This window comes from Argentina silus (genome assembly GCF_951799395.1).
Source record: "Argentina silus genome assembly, chromosome: 11".
Classification (NCBI taxonomy): Eukaryota; Metazoa; Chordata; class Actinopteri; order Argentiniformes; family Argentinidae; genus Argentina; species Argentina silus.
The window spans coordinates 9,233,177-9,250,333 of NC_139665.1; the positions used below are offsets into that span (position 1 = coordinate 9,233,177).

Consider the following 17,157-nt stretch of genomic DNA (forward strand, 5'->3'; position numbering starts at 1 on the left):
GAGGAGTGGTTAGGGTCCGACGTGATGAACCTTTCCAACAAACCATTGAGTTCTGATGAAGTTGATATTTTCTCTGAGGGTTTTTGTCATTTGTTCCGTCAAAAAAAGCAGACCCGTTTGCAACAATTTCAAACATTTCAAATGTTTCAAATGTTTTGGTCTGTGAAGGCTTTTTTTTGCGATAGAGACTACCTCCAACGACCCCATCCCCCTCTGCACAGTCAGCGAGAAGGGCTGCTAATAAGACTGGATCTGATGTTAAAACCTGAAAGCACCTTCATTCTCCCAGTTGAATGCCTCCGTACAAATATTTTGCAGGTTAATTGACCAGCATGTATCCTCTGAATTTTGATTCTGACAAGTTGAAAGGAGTTCACTGAATGAATGTCAAGCACTCTTTATCGAAGGATGGGAATAAAGCCTGCTGATAGAGTTGCCGCTGTTTTTATACAAAGTAAAAGGACTTACAGCAGAGAAATATTGAACCAGTTGGGCAATGTTGATTACCATTCACCTTTGAGTGCTGACCCTACGATTTCAGGTTCTGATAGAAATGAAAACGCTCTTGATAATGCTCTCAGCAATCAGATGATAACAAAAAAGAGTATGACTTCATGTTACAGTAGAATCCTATAAACGTTTGCCAAATGTGTGCAAAAGTTGCCAAGATCCTATCCCTGGGCACCCTACAGTGGCCAACAAACATGTTTTGAGTGAGTTTAGCACATCAGTTCCCCTTTCAACTATACTAATTCACAATGACTAAAGGGTGTTCTTTCAGTTCCGTAAATGTTCAGCCAGTACTTCAAAGCCTCACCGGCGTAGAAGCATTTCACTGCGACCACGGCTGCAGAAGAGACGAGTTTGTTGAAGAATGACGACATGAAAGGATTCTTCTTCTCAACGTCTGCTGTCTTAGGGCCTCATTCAAGGGTTGAGCTGTGCCGTCATCCCCACCATTGATGATACAACAGGCTCTGTCTTGTCTAAGCCTTGATGAAAAGCATTGATGAACAGATAACGCACTAGTCCGTTGTGTATACATTCCTGGTAACATGGTCCTCTTTTGAGAAGTTGGTCAAAATGGGTCTCAAAACTACTATCGCTGTTGTTACTGTGCATAGCACCTTTTCCTATACCTCAGAGGGCTTTACATTGTGTAGCAAGTGCAACCACCTGGCTTTTGGTTGGTTGTTAGAACCAATGTTGTTTGGCTTGGTGCAGGGTTTTGTTGATGAGGTTTATTTGTGGACCTGTCCTTATGTATTGTTCCCCATTGCTTCTCCTCATTATTATCGTTAACAAGTATCTCTCTCTCTCTCTCTCTCTCTACCCTCCCCTGTCTCTGCCTCTCTTTCTCTCTCTCCCCCTCTCTCTCTCTCTTTATCTCTCTCTCTCTCTACCCTCCCCTGTCTGTGTGTGTGTGTCTCTCTCTCTCTCTACCCTCCCCTGTCTCTGCCTCTCTCTCTCTCTCTCCCCCCCTCTCTCTCTCTTTCTCTTTATCTCTCTCTCTTTCTTTCTCTTTCTCTCTCTCTCTTTCTTTTTCTCTCTGCAGCCTCAGACAGCAGCCAGCGGTTTCAGGAGACGTGTTTTGCCTTCGCTCTGACGCCACAGCAAGTCCAGCAGATAAGCAGCTCCATGTAAGAGACACTCAGGCCACCCTGTAGGCTGATTCCTCATTCCATCCCTTGCATCACAATGAGCCTGTCCTCCGATTTCTACCTCCACCAGCCTCCCCTCACCTATACTGCCTATGAGGTTGGCTAGCGGGGTCTATGGGGTCACTTGGTTGGGAAATATTTGCATGAAACTTAAATGATCAAATGAAGACATCTGTCTATATCATGTGTTTGCAGGGACATCTCGGGGACCAAATGCGACTTCACAGTACAAGTTCAGTTACGGTGAGATCATCCATACCAGATCTTCACCTCCCTTTATTGCTACGGCACAGGTCACTTGACTTAAACTTTGGGGTTTGAAATGAGGTGTTTGAGGTGTCGTCCGTGTGTGTTTGCAGGTTTTGTCTATCGGAGACGAGTTGTCCTCAGGAAGACCACTTCCCACCCAACCTGTGTGTGAAAGTCAACGGGAAGCCCTGCAACCTCCCGGTAAGAATCACCTCCAACCACCACACACAGCATGTAGGGAACAAAATAAGCAGTAGAGGCAGCTGATATAAATGTGGAGTGATGTCTGCTGTCTTCTCTGTTGTCTTTTCTGCTTGCTAGTTGTCTCTCTGATGCCTCTCTCTCTCTCTCTCTCCTCTCTCTCTCTCTTTCTCTCCCTCTCTCTCTCACTCTCAGGGCTATCTTCCTCCAACCAAAAACGGCGTGGAGCCTAAGCGTCCCAGCCGGCCCATCAACATTACCTCACTGGTCAGACTGTCCACCACCGTCCCTAACACCATCGTAGTGTCCTGGACCGCTGAGATCGGAAGGGTGAGATGACACCTACTGTATAATACCACAGTTCTATTTGAAACAGAAAACAACTCTTAACTTGTTTTGAAACTCACATCAAACGTGTGTGTGTGTGTGTGTGTGTGTGTGTGTGTGTGTGTCCGTAGAGCTACTCCATGGCGGTATACCTGGTCAGACAACAGTCGTCCACAGTGCTGTTGCAGAGACTACGGACGAAAGGCATCAGGAACCCTGACCACTCCAGAGCCCTCAGTAAGGTTGGCCTAGATGCTAGGCTATGCTAAGTCTATATATATTAGCCTCAGTAAGGTTGGCCTAGATGCTAGGCTATGCTAAGTCTATATATATTAGCCTCAGTAAGGTTGGCCTAGATGCTAGGCTATGCTAAGTCTATATTTATTAGCCTCAGTAAGGTTGGCCTAGATGCTAGGCGATGCTACATGTATATTTATTTGCATATAGTTGGCGAACTAGTTTGCAGTTCTCTAGATTTACTTGTTACCTGTGTCAAGCATGCTAACGACTACGGGCCCCCGAATTAGCTTCCGCTAAAGAGCGCCGTGCGTCACAAAGTTTTAGCCGACATGGCCGCTGAGTTGGTCATTTCATTCAGTTCAGTTTCAGTCAGCGCAGAGGCGGAGGACAGGTCTCCGGCAAGTAGGAATGTAATAAGGTGGAACGTAATATAAGAGATGGATGAAGACATCCGTTGTCCTCGCCAATCAGGATTTCACTGCCAATGTTGGAATGGATAATTATGTCTGTGCTAATCGAACCACACAGCAAGCCAAGAGTAGCGTGCCCAAATTCAACCTGGGAGTTTCCAAGCGCTGTAGAACGGTTTAATGGACCTGTCGTAACCTTTCTCCGACGTGTATTTTAGCGTTGGCATCAGCTGTACCTTCCAGTATTACCCCCCAGTCATAACCATTATCAACTGACACTTTGGTTTAATCTCGCTTCCGTGGCCTTTCTACATACATTGCATTACATCATTTATTATTATTTTTTCATTTCGTTTCCTCTCAGCGAACGCCTGTATCACGACTGTATGGTTATTAAAACTGTAGGCCCACTTGGGGTCCCTGGCGATATTGGACAATATTTAACGATTGTATACTCGTCATATGATCTCCCCTCCCAATATTACCTTATTAACTTTCAGGAGGATTCTAACAAACCAGGTTTTTTAGTTTTTGTGTCACTTATTTTCTCTCAAGTAGGTATTGCATATTTTCCTGTAATGTGTACAATGTACAATGTTTAGGATATTCCCCCGTTTGATTTCATACCTCTGTGGCTCAGCCGGTAGAGCGTGGCGCTAACAACGCCTATGTCGTGGGTTTGATTCCCGCTGGGACCGTATGTACTGAAATGTACGCATTCGCTGCAATGTCAGTCGCTTTGGATAAAAGCGTCAGCTAAATGGCGTATATCTACCTAGATCTAGATCTATTTCATACCCTATCAAAGACATGCACAGTTACGTGATGCCGTTAGCAATTGGCACAGAGAGCGGAGGCAGTCGATGGATGTAACATGGATCATTCTGTGCTTTAGGGAATAGAGAGTACAGTCTTTCAGAATTTCACAATGGGAGAATAGACACTAGGCACACTTCCACAGATTTACTAGAGGATCTACTGGTGGTATGACTCAGCCTTGTTCCATACAGCTCTAGAGGTTTGTGCAGTCTATGCATATCTTAATGGCTTGGTGTTCCTAAATGAGTGAGGAGGAGGAGGAAGGGGGGTGGGAAAGGGGAGTTGAAGAGGAGAAGAGTACATGTGTTAGCTAGATTGCTAATGAGTGTGTGTGTGTGTGTGTGTGTGTGTGTGTGTGTGTGTCTGTCTGTGTGTCTGTGTCTGTATGAACTCTCTCTCCCCCTACAGTCAAAGAGAAGCTAACAGCAGACCCAGACAGTGAAATCGCCACCACCAGCCTACGGGTGTCATTACTCTGCCCGGTAAACACACACACACACACACACACACACACACACACACACACACACAGCCAGTTGCAATAGAATGATAATGACAAAGACATAAAGTTAGTTTAGTATAGTATACAGCATAGAATACACAGTAGAATACAAGAAAATAATGCGCAGAATTGAACTGTATGATTTATTTTCTGACGTGTGTGTCTGCCCCAACATGTCTTCATACCCTCATCGTATGTCTGTGTATGTCTCGCCCCCATCGTGTGTGTGTGTGTGTGTGTGTGTGTGTGTGTTTCCTGCCCTGCCCTGCCCTGCCCAGCTGGGAAAGATGCGTCTGATGATCCCATGCCGGGCGCTGACATGTTCCCACCTGCAGTGTTTTGACGCCACACTCTACATCCAGATGAATGAGAAGAAGCCCACCTGGGTGTGTCCTGTCTGTGACAAGAAGGCCCCCTACGAACACCTCATCATCGACGGGTGAGACCCCCCCCCCCCCCCCGCCCCCAAAAATCTAAACCTTTCTGCAACTTTGATGCATAGCCCCATTGACAATAATTCTACTCTCAGAAGTGAATCCACTTATACACACTTATACACAGGTCTGAGCATTGATTACTTCATCTTATGATGACTGATGGATAGATGATTCACTTACTTAAACAAATGTATTTGTTGTAAGTCGCTTTGGATGAAGGCGTCTGCTAAATGCCATAAATGTAAATGTAAATGTAGAACAATTGATTGGTTTTCCCAACACGAGCCCCCCTTTTAAGAATGTCTGTTTTGCCTTTTCAACAAAGACCTTTTTCCTTGTCTCTGTTTCTGTTATTATAAGGTGTTATTGTGTCCCCTACAGGTTGTTCATGGAGATCCTGAACAGCTGTGTGGACTGTGATGAGATCCAGTTTAAGGAGGACGGCAGCTGGGCCCCCATGAGGTCAAAGAAGGAAGTGCAGGAGGTGTCCTATAACAATGGCCTGGAAGGTAGTAGAGTTATTCAATAAAAGTTAAGGGAGGACATTCACCCCATTCCTCTCCCCTCCCCTCCCCTCCCCGTCCCCGTCCCCTCCTCTCCTCTCCTCTCCTCTCCTCTCCTCTCCTCTCCTCTCCTCTCCTCTCCTCTCCTCTCCCCATCCCTCCCCTCCTCTCCCCTCCTCTCCTCTCCCTTTGCCCTGATTCGATGTACGTCTGTGTGTTTGTATGAGGACACACACTCTAACACCCTCCCCCCCCTTCTCCCTCCCACCCTCCCAGGCTCCTGTCGGACAGCGTCGGGGGAGCAGAGGAGCGCGTCGTCCCACAGTAACAACAACGGCGCTAACAGCAGGAAGGTGGAGGTGATCGACCTCACCCTGGACAGCTCCTCGGAGGAGGAGGAAGAGGAGGAGGAGGAGGAGCCTGACCAGCCCCCCCTTAAGAGGGCCTGCCCCTCCCTGTCCCCCACCACCTCGCCCCCCAGCTCCGTCACAAAGGGGTAAGGCCCATTCTCACACACACACACACACACACACACACACAAGACGGATACACTGAACGTGCGTTTGATACCATTCCTCATTCCGTTCCATGCATTACAAGGAGCCCGTCCTCCGATTTCTACCTCCACCAACCTCCCCTGGATAGTGTGAAACACTTCGACGGCCTTCCCCAGTCTGTTTTCATCTAAACAGCTTAGCCGTAGTTGGCGCCATCTAGTGGGGCTCTTTAATGCCCTCTTTTCTGTGCAAGAAAGAGCTACAGTACCTCCCTCTCTCTCTCTCTCTCTCTCTACTTCTTTCTCTCTCTCTCTTCTCTCTCTCTCTCTCTCGCCTGGATTGTGTGCTCTTTCTCTGCCTCTCTCTCATTATTTTCTTTCCTTCCTTCTTCCTTACTTCCTTTCTTTTTCTTCTTCTTTTTCTTCCTCTCTCTCCGTCTCTCAACGTGGTCGTGGTCTCAGTGTTTTGCAGTGGGGAAGCTGCGACATGACCGCTCTTCTAACGCCCTGCCCCCCCCTCCCTCCCTCCCTCCCTCTCTTCTCCCTCTCTTCTCCCTCCCTCCCTCCCTCTCTTCTCCCTCTCTCTTGTCTCTCTCCTCTCTCTCCCTCTCTGTGTGAATCATCTCTCTCTCCGTCCTCCTCCAGGGTGTTGAACCTGCACCACCAGGCGTCCCCTGTGAGCCGGACCCCCAGCATGCCTGCTCTAGACACCAACTACATCCCCCCCGTACCCCCCCTCATCCAGGACTACCGCCCTTACTACCACACCCCAAACGACCTGACAGGTAATACGCACGCACACACGCACGCACACGCACGCATGCACGCGCACACGCACACACACACACACACTTCCGCTTGAAGTTTTATTGATCACAATTCATAATGAATAGGTAAAGTAACGTTTATTTGTGTGTGTGTGTGTGTGTGTGTGTGTGCGTGCGTGTGTGTGTGTGTGCGTGCGTGCGTGTTTTTTATTTTATTTCCAGATCTGAATTTCTTCTCCTTTCTACAAGGCGACAATCATCAGGTATGTGTCACAGCATAGCAACAACACAACACAACACAACGATGACCTTCACTGATCAAAGACTCTTGAAAAAAAAAAAAACTTTCACTCAAGCATCTTGCTGGGCTTTTAGACACACCAGCTGTCATGTTTGAATCCTCTAGCAAAGACCATGGACAGACTTGTATTTTCTTTCTTTTCTTTCTCCCCCCCCCCCCCTCAGCATTACAACATGGTGATGGCGGCTGCGGCGGCGGCGGCCTCGGCGTCCGACGACCACGACCTCCTCCTCAACCGCTTCCTGCCCTACGGCTCCTCCTCCCAGCTGTTCCTCGACCAATCGGGAACGCCCTCCGGCTCCCTCGCCCCGGCCAATTGCGGCAGCAGCTCGGGCAGCAGCAGCAGCCTGGTGTCGTCCAGCAGCCTGCGGGACACACACTCGCACACGCACTCGCACACACACCCCGGCGCCGGGGGCAGGACCAGCGCGGAGGCGGCGGCGGCGGCCATATACGGGGCGATACCGGACGTGATCTCTCTGGACTGACTGACATGAGGACTGACCCCCCCCCAACCCCCCTAGCCCCCCCAGAACACTGACTTGAGTTGTTGACTGTGTGAGAACCAGTGTTAACCACAGTGACTAGACTGACCCTAGAACAGTAGACACGGTCAAGCTGCACACTGGTGGGATCCTGAGGTTGAGTCGCCAGACTGACCTGAGATCAGTGGACTGAAGAGCATCTATGAAACAACCCAGTGACGGGTGTGTTTGTCTGTGTGTGTGTGTCTCTGTCTGTGAGTGTGTCTGTGAGTGTGTCTGTGTGTCTGTGAGTGTGTGTGTGTGTGTGTGTCTGTCTGTCTGTCTGTCTGTCTGTCTGTCTGTGTGTGTGTGTGTGTGTGTGTGTGTGTGTGTGTCTGTCTGTGTGTGCGTCTGTGTGTGTGTGTGAGGTTGACTCGCTAGACTGACGCCAGAACAGCGGACAGTCGACCATCTGTGGCGTCAGCGCTGCGGTCATCTCACGAGGAGGACTGAACCCAGATCAGATCAGATCAGCTCTAAACTGGTACCACAACCGACCCGACACGAACCCACAGACACACAGAGAGACGCTCCCCAGAAGCAAAACAGAGCGACCCTGTCTATAGAGAACCAAATCTATTTTCTCTTTTACTTTTGTATATTCGTTGATTGGAGAGACTGTTTTCTGTCCAGTGAGCCACTTCAGACGCTACTTTGAAGTTCAGACTGAAGTCTTAATCTGACAGTTGTCCCTTGATATACATGTTGTATTTTTTATTATTTGGTTCAAGCCCCCTTTGATTTTTTTTTCTTTTTCCACACATCCATGGCATTACTCCCTGTGATTATTTTTTCTCTCTCTCACTTTCTCTCTAATGTATGCTCTCTATTCTGAAATCACTGTTGTTTTCTTCTCGAGGACAAGTGTGTTCGGCGATTGACGGGGAGTTAAAGTGCAGATGATTTGATTATGCTTTTCGAGTTATGTCAACGAATATGAACTGTTGTATATGCATTCCCTTAAGTCTTCAGGTTGCTTCTATGGGTAGTGCATAGAGGCATAACTTTAGTAATTTATGATTTCTTTTGATTATTTACATTTCAGGCACCCCCCCCCCCCCCACCACCCTCCCTAAAGGATCGATGATGCTGTCGTAGAGGATATTTTGATATTCCGTTCTTTAATCCACAAAGCCTGTGTTCTGATATGGAGTGGATATTTGACACAATGTTACTCGCTTTTCGTTGAAACTCCTTGATAGTTCTCGTTGTCTGTTGCTTTATCAACCTCTCCCTTTTGCACAATGCCAAAAAACAAAGCCGCAGAATCCGTGCGACATAGTGCACATCAAAAGTGTTGCGGCAGTGCTTTCAGTCCAGGGTCTGACCCCCTCTTCGCTCGGCCTCGTACTTCATTATGTTCAACACTGCCGTTGACGTTGGAATAGAGAGTAGGGGGCCTCCTGTACGACTGTCTGTCAGTCAGTTCCCGTTCAGCTCTTCACCCGAGTCCAAATGGAACGGACCAACCAGCAACATGAACGTTCTTGCCCTTACCTGCCTCCCCCCTCCCCCCCCCCCCTCTCCCCCGTCCTCTCTTCTCTCTCTCTCTTCCACAGGTGCTCTTTTTTGATACAGGGAGACAAGCCGGCCTTGCCACTGTCTCTTCTGGCTCAGAAGTCTGGTCTTCTAACTGAACTCAGACTGGGCCCGGAGACGGACGGTTAAATATACATGACCGTTGTCTCTGGAGTTGTTTTAAACGACTTTACGAACGCCTCACTAAGGACCGTCTGTCCCGTCGTTGGCCATTGCCTGTCCTGCTCCAAGTGTCTGTCTGTCGGTTCGTTCCACCTTCCGATGTCCTTGTAGCTCTCAGAGCCTGTTCTACAGTGTCATTCTTGCCAGGTTTGTGAGCTTCACAGGTCGCTGCTCAGCTCCTCTCTCTGAAAGCCCTAATTCGTTTTCAGACAGAGATAATCGCTTGTGACAGCTTCCTCCAATCAGCCTCCTCTGTCCAGTATCCTGTCACGGTGTTCGCAGCCAACCAATGAACCCCTTCCTTTTCGCTCGCTTGCTCCTTCTCTCTCTCTCTCTCTCTCCTCTCCTCTCCTGTCCTTTCCTCTCTCCTCCGTTCTTATTTGATCCAGCTGAAATATCGGCTCTTCAATTCCACCCGACATGCTTTTCCGAAGAAGAAAAAAAATAACCCAGATGTTGTGCAGTATTTTATTTATTTTGTAATCTAAATATTTTATTATATATTTTTACACTTGTTTGAATTCCATGGATGTGTGTGTGTGTGTGTGTGTGTGTGTGTGTGTGTGTGTGTGTGTGTGTGTGTGTCGCAGTCACATGCAAGTTGTTCCGGTTATTTTTGTCGTCGTAATGATTTATTTAATGTGCTCTTGTTTCTGTCACCATTGTTTGTATTTTCACAAGTAGGGTCATGTCACTCTGAGACAGAATCATGTACCTGTGTGTGTGTGTGTTTCTTGGGAGATGTCTTACTACAGTGACGGGGGAGGGGGAGGGGGTCATTTCATGTTGCCCCACGTCTCAGTTGGATATTCAACCGATGTTTGGACGAGCGTTCTTCAATTCCTGGTCTTTGGGAAGAGTTGCAAGCGCTTTTCTCCCAGCTCAGCACTGGCACACCGAGAACCAAGGTTTCGTGAATCAGTTATGAGTTGAATGAATTGTGAAGAATACTAGGCAGGTGAAGACAGGCCTGGACAACACTGTAGGTCTCCAGATAACCGACGTGAAGATGTGCTTCGAGTAACCAACATTGCGAGACTCGTATTTAGACCGCGGCATAGTCAGGCACAGACCTCTCTATTTATTTCGACAATTTTCTCTGTCTGATGTTTTTTGGTTTCAGATGAGTTACTAGATCTCAGCCACAGAAGATATTGGTGTGTATCGGTGTACCGTGGTCAAAGACAAAGTGAGAGTAGACGTCGTTGAATGTGTTCCCATTTGAAATGCTACGTGTAGCGTGCGCATGGATGGAATGGCCTTATCGTAAAGTCCTCCACCCCAACTTGCAATGTTATATTGTCCATATCAAACCCCTGTTTCCACAGTGTTAGTTGTTTGAGGAATACGTTGCCTTTAACCCCAGATCTTGGGTGGGATTATTAGGTCCCCAGTGATCCTGTATCTGTGGTTTGGGGGGGGGGGGGGGGGGGATTTCTATGTACTCAGCATTAGTTTTGCATTGTTCTGCTGGTATTTATTTAATCTACAGGATGTGACCGTCAACACTTATAGTGATGGGTAGATAAGCACAGGCTTGCCATGTTAACCCCTCCTTACCCTCATGTCTTCTAAACACACACACACACACACACACGCACGCACGCACACAACCTGAACTGATTGGTACCATTAGTTACCATGACAATGTATTAGCAACCTCTGTGAGCAAAGTTGACTGAAGCAACTGAACCAGTTCAATGGATCACCTTTTAATACCTTTGATATGGGTGTCTCAAGATGGATAAAGGGAAAATGTTAAGAAGATGTGTTTATATATCCTGATGGAAAAGTGTGATAATGAAATTGTGCAAACATGGGAGTTTGAATAACGTATGTTCATGTGTTTTATGTTCATCCTGAACGTGAGAGATTACATTAATTTATATATTTTTAGATACAAAAGCTGTATGATAAAATGGACTTCAATTGAAGAGTCCAAATTTACTAAATTTATCTCAAGTCAGATTAGTTGACATCTGCACTCACTGCCTTAAACCCACAGATTCTGTTTTCATATTTACAACCAGAGAAAAGAAAGGCTTCTCAAGGAAGATGAGGTAGAAACCTTGTACAGTATAGACCAATGTCAGTTTGTATAAAGTACTAAGTGAAAACAAATATTTATTACTTGCATTGAAGAAATTGTTTACTTATTGAATGTTATCTGTTTATGTAGAGACGTTTCGATGTAATAAAACACATTCTGTTAACTTTGTGTCTTGTCTGTCATTGAACCCACTCTAATGAACCAGTAACAGTTGTGGAATTATTATGAGATTCTGATTTTTTTCCGGGGAAAAAAAAAATCCCCTTATTTAACCAGAGAAGTCACATTGAGATTTTCATAACTTATTTAACTTATACAGACCCCAAAGACACAACACAGCATACAATATACAGTATCAATTTCATGATAAAATAATGCAACATGCATAAAATAACTTGAAAAAGCTGCCTGGTTAATGGTTAAACAGCATGTGCACTCCAGATTCTGTTCTGTTCCTCTTCTGTCATTATTTGATAGCTAGGCTGAAGCAGAGTTGGCTCTGGGCTGGGGTATATACACGTGACCTTGACTTTCACACAGTGCATCGGGTACATTACACACCATTCCTAACCTACATTTACAGTTCATATTCATAGACTCGGATGACAGACAATGGAACGCTAAACTGCTTTGCACCTGTCCTGTTGTGTCATGGAAGGGCATTTTATTATTTCAACAACCATACACTGGGTGGCATTAGAACCTTGTTTTGGTTATGAGTTGTGGCGCAAATGGACAATTACGCACACCAACACTCACAACGACAGGCTTGTTGTACAGTCGATCAATGCAGTTCATGACATGCGCAGAGGTTGATAATGCAACGTGTGATGTATAGGCCTATAATGTGTGTGAGATTACAAGACATTTCATTGATTTATCAGTAGGCTACCAATATTCTACAGGTGGAATCTCGATAGATACGCGCATTTACGCATAGCAGAATATTGGTCAGTGATTGGTTAACAACCAACGCACTGGCAAATTATCATATTGTCTATCACACTTTGGCACCAATCCTCCTGCGTTGGGGGCTGGGCGTCCAGATGTGATCATAGTATAAATCCTGTGAGCTCTGATACTGCCAATTCACAGACGTTTGGCTATACAGTGAAAGGGAATGGAACGGACCAGATGCGCTCTCACCATTTCGAACAACGGAAACCTGTAGTAGTTATGCCCTTGCAGGCGATATTGAAGTAGTCTGTTGCTAGTTTTGGACTGCATGGCCACCTACTCCGAAAGTGACTAGCGATCAGTTACGATGAGTGAAGTAAATCAAAGCAATTTAGGCCAACTGAACAGGTCGTTAACTGATCTGGACCGCTTCAGTAGTCTGGAGGACATTGACGTGACCGCGGACGGGAGTCCGGTTCTGAGGTTCTTGATCTGCATCGTTTACTCGGTGGTGTGCGCTGTGGGACTGGTGGGCAACTTACTGGTTCTTTTCTTTATAAGAGTAAAACAAGAGAGGAAGAAATCTAGAATTAACTTCTTTGTACTGAACTTGGCCATGACGGACTTTCAGTTTGTGTTGACTCTGCCGTTCTGGGCAGTGGATACCGCGCTGGACTTCAGCTGGCCGTTTGGAGACGCCATGTGCAAAATCATCCTCTCCGTCACCGTTATGAACATGTACGCGAGCGTGTTCTTTTTGACCGCGATGAGTATCACTCGGTACTGGTCCGTCGCCTCTTCCTTGAAGGACCGAACCAGGCAAAAATCCTGTTCTGCCAAATGGATCTGCGTGATTCTTTGGGTAACAGCAACCGTCGCGACAGCACCAACATCCATATTCTCAAGTGTGACAAACGTCACCGGGGAAAAACTCTGTCTATTGAAGTTCCCCGATAATGGACAATATTGGTTGGCCGTTTATCATCTCCAGAAAATACTTTTTGCCTTTGTTATACCCATGGCAATCGTCTCAGTCAGTTACATCCTGCTTTTGCGTTTCATCCGCAGTCGTAGTATGAAAACAAACAACCCCAAACGGAGATCTCAAGTCACCAAATCTGTCACCATAGTGGTCCTGTCGTTCTTTCTCTGCTGGATGCCAAATCACGCTATAACGTTCTGGGGCGTCCTGGTGAAACTGAATGCTGTTCATTGGGATAAGGCATACTACATAGTACATACCTACGTATTTCCAGTGACTGTCTGCCTTGCGCACACTAATAGCTGTCTAAACCCGGTAATTTATTGCCTAATGAGAAAAGAGTTTCGAAAGAAACTGAAGGATTTGTTATATCGGGGATAGTCACAACATTTCCCAGCAATGGATGATTTGGCGCGCGTCTCAAGCAATTGCACCACCATCACCATCGCGCATACGCCACTCTCCATATGGAAGCAACGAGGGCGCACGGCACCATCTCCCGCTGGGTGACGCAGCGAACGAAGGACGGAAAAGTCACCGAAGAAATGGAGAAGGACTAATTAAGAAAAGAGACAATGTTACTTTAAATATATTAAGTGTATAGTAAACGAATTACATCGATTACCCAAATAAGATGCGCATGAAATTATTGTAGGCTTAGTTCCTCTTCACTATTGTGTTTTTGTCAGCTTTGCGCGGACCGTCCTCATTCATGCAGAGACTGGGCTAAACTCAAGAGAAATATTCTATTCACATGAAGACTGTTCCATAGACTCTATCCACCCTATATGTAGCCTAAGCTACAGCTGCATCTCAAGTTTTCTTTGTGCAAAATGGCTTTTTTTATGCAACGGGTGTGCAATGAGGGACCAATATTTGAGATGTGCACCTATGACGAGTCGAAAAAGTGCATGTTGCCTAAAAATGTATATGTGCAAGATGTATATTATTTTCTAATAAAGACTATGTCAATATTAAGCTGTTTAGCCTTGGATTGTCGACATGATTGTGTTTATTTTGGGGGAAATCATTCGTAAATGGTAGTTTTCAAATATGAAGGGGGTATATATAACACATTCATAACGTCTAACGACATAACAACCTCATAATAATATCTTTATAACATTTAACAGCCTTTATATATTGGTGTGACATCTATGTCATGTATGGCGTACATGTGGAACAGTGAGTCAGATTATTCCGGAATGCATGTCGAAATATAAATCCTCCCAAATCATACTGCTTTCAGTCAAAATGTATTGGGCGATAGGCATACAATTTATAACGTAGCATAAGTTATACATTATGAGGAAAATGGTCCTTTGACGAATGGCACAAAACAAAACTCAGAACATACACCCTTATCAAAGCCCCAGAACTAAACCTAGAGAAAAGTAAAAGGTCAGTTAGATAGATAGATAGATAGATAGATAGATAGATAGATAGATAGATAGATAGATAGATAGATAGATAGATAGATAGATAAATAGAAACTTTATTTATCCCTAGGGGAAATTCAGGTTCCAAGTAGCTTAAAGACATAGAGACATCACACATAATATACACATACAACATAAGCAGGATTGTAAACAGGAAGTCTATATGAACGCTATAGACAGATAAGAATAAAGATACTGAGAAAAATATACTAAATACTAAGTAACAAACAAGTCCACATTGATGTGCTGAGGCTGTATGATAAGGGTGACAGGGCAGGGACTGACCCTGTGGTACAAGATAGTTCAAGTATGATTTGGTGAGGTGCAAAAAGGTAAGGCAAGACAGTGCAATTATAGGTCAGGAGACCAGCATTAAATACTAAAAACTAAATACTAAATATGGGCTAAATAAATATGGACTATTTTGAAAAACCAGTGTGTATGTTAAGGTGCAAAAAGTAGGCAAGGCAGTGCAAGTAGAAGTTAAGAGACCAGCATTAAATATTAAATATGGGCTAAATAAGGTAATTATGTTATCTCTGATACACCCCACAATTGCAGTATCGTCCGAAAACTTCTGCATGTGGCATGACTCTTTGTTGTAGCAGAAGTCAGACGTGTACAGGGTGAACAGGACAGGAGAGAGAGAGTTTGTGCACAGCTACGGTTAGGCACTCTTCACCTGGCCCTTGAAACGGGAAGATTCAACCAAATCCTAGAAGAGGATCGACTATGTTTATTAGACCTATGTAATCTTGGGGAAGTTGGAAATTAAATGCATTTCATGTTTTACTATCCTCCTGTCCAAAGTGTCCAGTGTAGTCATCCCGAAGTGTTCTGGCTAAATGACCAACTTCAATTAGATTTATTGTTCAGAAAATGTGTATTTGATGTTGTGCAGTTTATCGAAAAGGCCTGGGACAGGAGAACACGTGCACTGCATGTGTATGTGTAGGAAATGTGATGTAGACCTACTGTAGTTGCGTATAGAATTCAGCTGTAGCCTTTGCTTTAAAATGAAATGAGATAAATGTGCCCATATGGGCTGGGCGCCATTGAGGTGCAATGACACTTAAATAATAAAAAGAAAATCTATTAATCAATCAATTAATCAATTAATCATAAATGACCAGCCTTTGCCCCACGATCAGTTCATGTTCAACCTTTGTGAGCGTACCAGATGTAAAGAAATGTTGAACAAAGTTGGCCTCGAAACATGTCTCTTTCAGCTGGCCAGATCATCGAATTGCAGCTAATCACTATTAGGAATAAGGTCACCTCGCCACCGGCCAGCTCTCTCTCTATCGAGCCGTCTGGTCTCCCAGCGCCTCAGAACGGAATTTGACTGGAAGCCTATGGCAGGAGCAGATGAAAAGGATTTGTATTTAATCGGCTGATCTCTCAGTCCAACACCAACCCTGAGCGCATCCCTTAACCTCCCCCAGTATGCTGCATTCCTCACTGGAGACTAATGGTGCGTTCTACTAGTCCCCCTCGGAAACCTCCCAGTTGGTGACGTTGGTAAAGTCTTAAATACAACATGAACGTGTCCAAGTGCTTCTGACGTCGGAATAACTCTTCAACCCATATGACTGCAGCTAGCTACAAAATGAATGAATGAATTCTTTTACCCATTGGTCAAAAAATGCATTTTTGATTGAACACCATATATGTCGCTATATATATATATATATATACGTTAAACCACGTTTTATATATATATATATAAATAAAGTGACCAGTCGCTATATATATATATAGCGACTGGTCACTTTATCCACATTGTAGACTCTCCAGACTTTTGTAGGTCTGGAGAATTTTAGATTAGCCGTTCTGGCTTGGGTTGAACTGGATGGAGCGATGGGAGAATGTGCTCGCATTTTCATTGGATGTTACATTCCAAGAACCCTCCCCCCACATGCCTGTAGAATGGTTGCTTGTTGTGATGTTGTCTTTTCTGACCAGGTAGGACTATTTTGCATAGACTTGTTGTCTATGCTAGCTTGTAACATTAAACATGTTTTGAATTGAAGAAAACCTGAAGGAAAACTTGAATTATGTTTTTCTTTTGCTCTGTCCAAGCAAGGTGTTTGATTGGTTTAACGTGTCACGAGGCATAAACTCATTTCAAACGGGTTTCCACTCCTTTGAAGCTACTTTCTTCAAAGGATTTCCCCAGGCTTTCTAAACTATCAAAGCCTGGTCTCAACATGGTTAGCCATGTTGTCGCAGTAGCCTACATGCCTTGAATATCAAATAAAATGGTCATGTACCCGGATGTACCATCTGTTTGTTAATTTTCTTGCCTTGCCTTTGAGCGTGTTTGAGAGAATATACATTTTGAGCAGTTGCTAATCAAAGAGATCTATTGATTGCACAATGCCTACTACTGTATATGTTCAGTTGATGGTTCTGTTATGCGGTGGTTATTCAAAGTGAATTTATAGGACGTTCTATTGAGGACTTCATAAATAATAACAGACGTAGCTGATTACGAAGTGACATTCCACAGTGGCCACACCCCTCTACTGGGGTACGGAAGTGGGGTTTCCCCATTGACCGCACTACAAAAATGTAACCTTTCGTCATCTCCGACATCCGTTGTTGTTTTTATTTGTATGCTTCAATAAACTTGTTCATGTGTTCGGGTT

The 17,157-nt window shown here is 45.0% G+C and overlaps 2 protein-coding genes across 2 annotated transcripts in view; both read left to right on the plus strand.

The window, feature by feature from the left end:
* pias1a (protein inhibitor of activated STAT, 1a) overlaps positions 1-11,345 on the plus strand; it is a 38,079-nt gene extending 26,734 nt beyond the window's left edge. Inside the window, exons 4-15 of the mRNA XM_083680392.1 lie at positions 1,556-1,640; positions 1,857-1,904; positions 2,021-2,111; positions 2,307-2,441; positions 2,570-2,675; positions 4,316-4,389; positions 4,688-4,848; positions 5,228-5,355; positions 5,626-5,845; positions 6,491-6,630; positions 6,862-6,875; positions 7,078-11,345. Coding sequence (XP_083536518.1) covers positions 1,556-1,640; positions 1,857-1,904; positions 2,021-2,111; positions 2,307-2,441; positions 2,570-2,675; positions 4,316-4,389; positions 4,688-4,848; positions 5,228-5,355; positions 5,626-5,845; positions 6,491-6,630; positions 6,862-6,875; positions 7,078-7,401 — 1,526 coding nt within the window. The 3' untranslated portion in view covers positions 7,402-11,345. The remainder of the gene's footprint in view (positions 1-1,555; positions 1,641-1,856; positions 1,905-2,020; positions 2,112-2,306; positions 2,442-2,569; positions 2,676-4,315; positions 4,390-4,687; positions 4,849-5,227; positions 5,356-5,625; positions 5,846-6,490; positions 6,631-6,861; positions 6,876-7,077) is intronic.
* Positions 11,346-12,324: 979 nt separating this feature from the next.
* rxfp3.3a1 (relaxin family peptide receptor 3.3a1) lies at positions 12,325-13,999 on the plus strand. The gene has a single exon (XM_083679941.1). The coding sequence runs from the start codon at positions 12,453-12,455 to the stop codon at positions 13,446-13,448; it is 996 nt and encodes a 331-aa protein (XP_083536067.1). The 5' UTR covers positions 12,325-12,452; the 3' UTR covers positions 13,449-13,999.
* Positions 14,000-17,157: the final 3,158 nt, after the last annotated feature.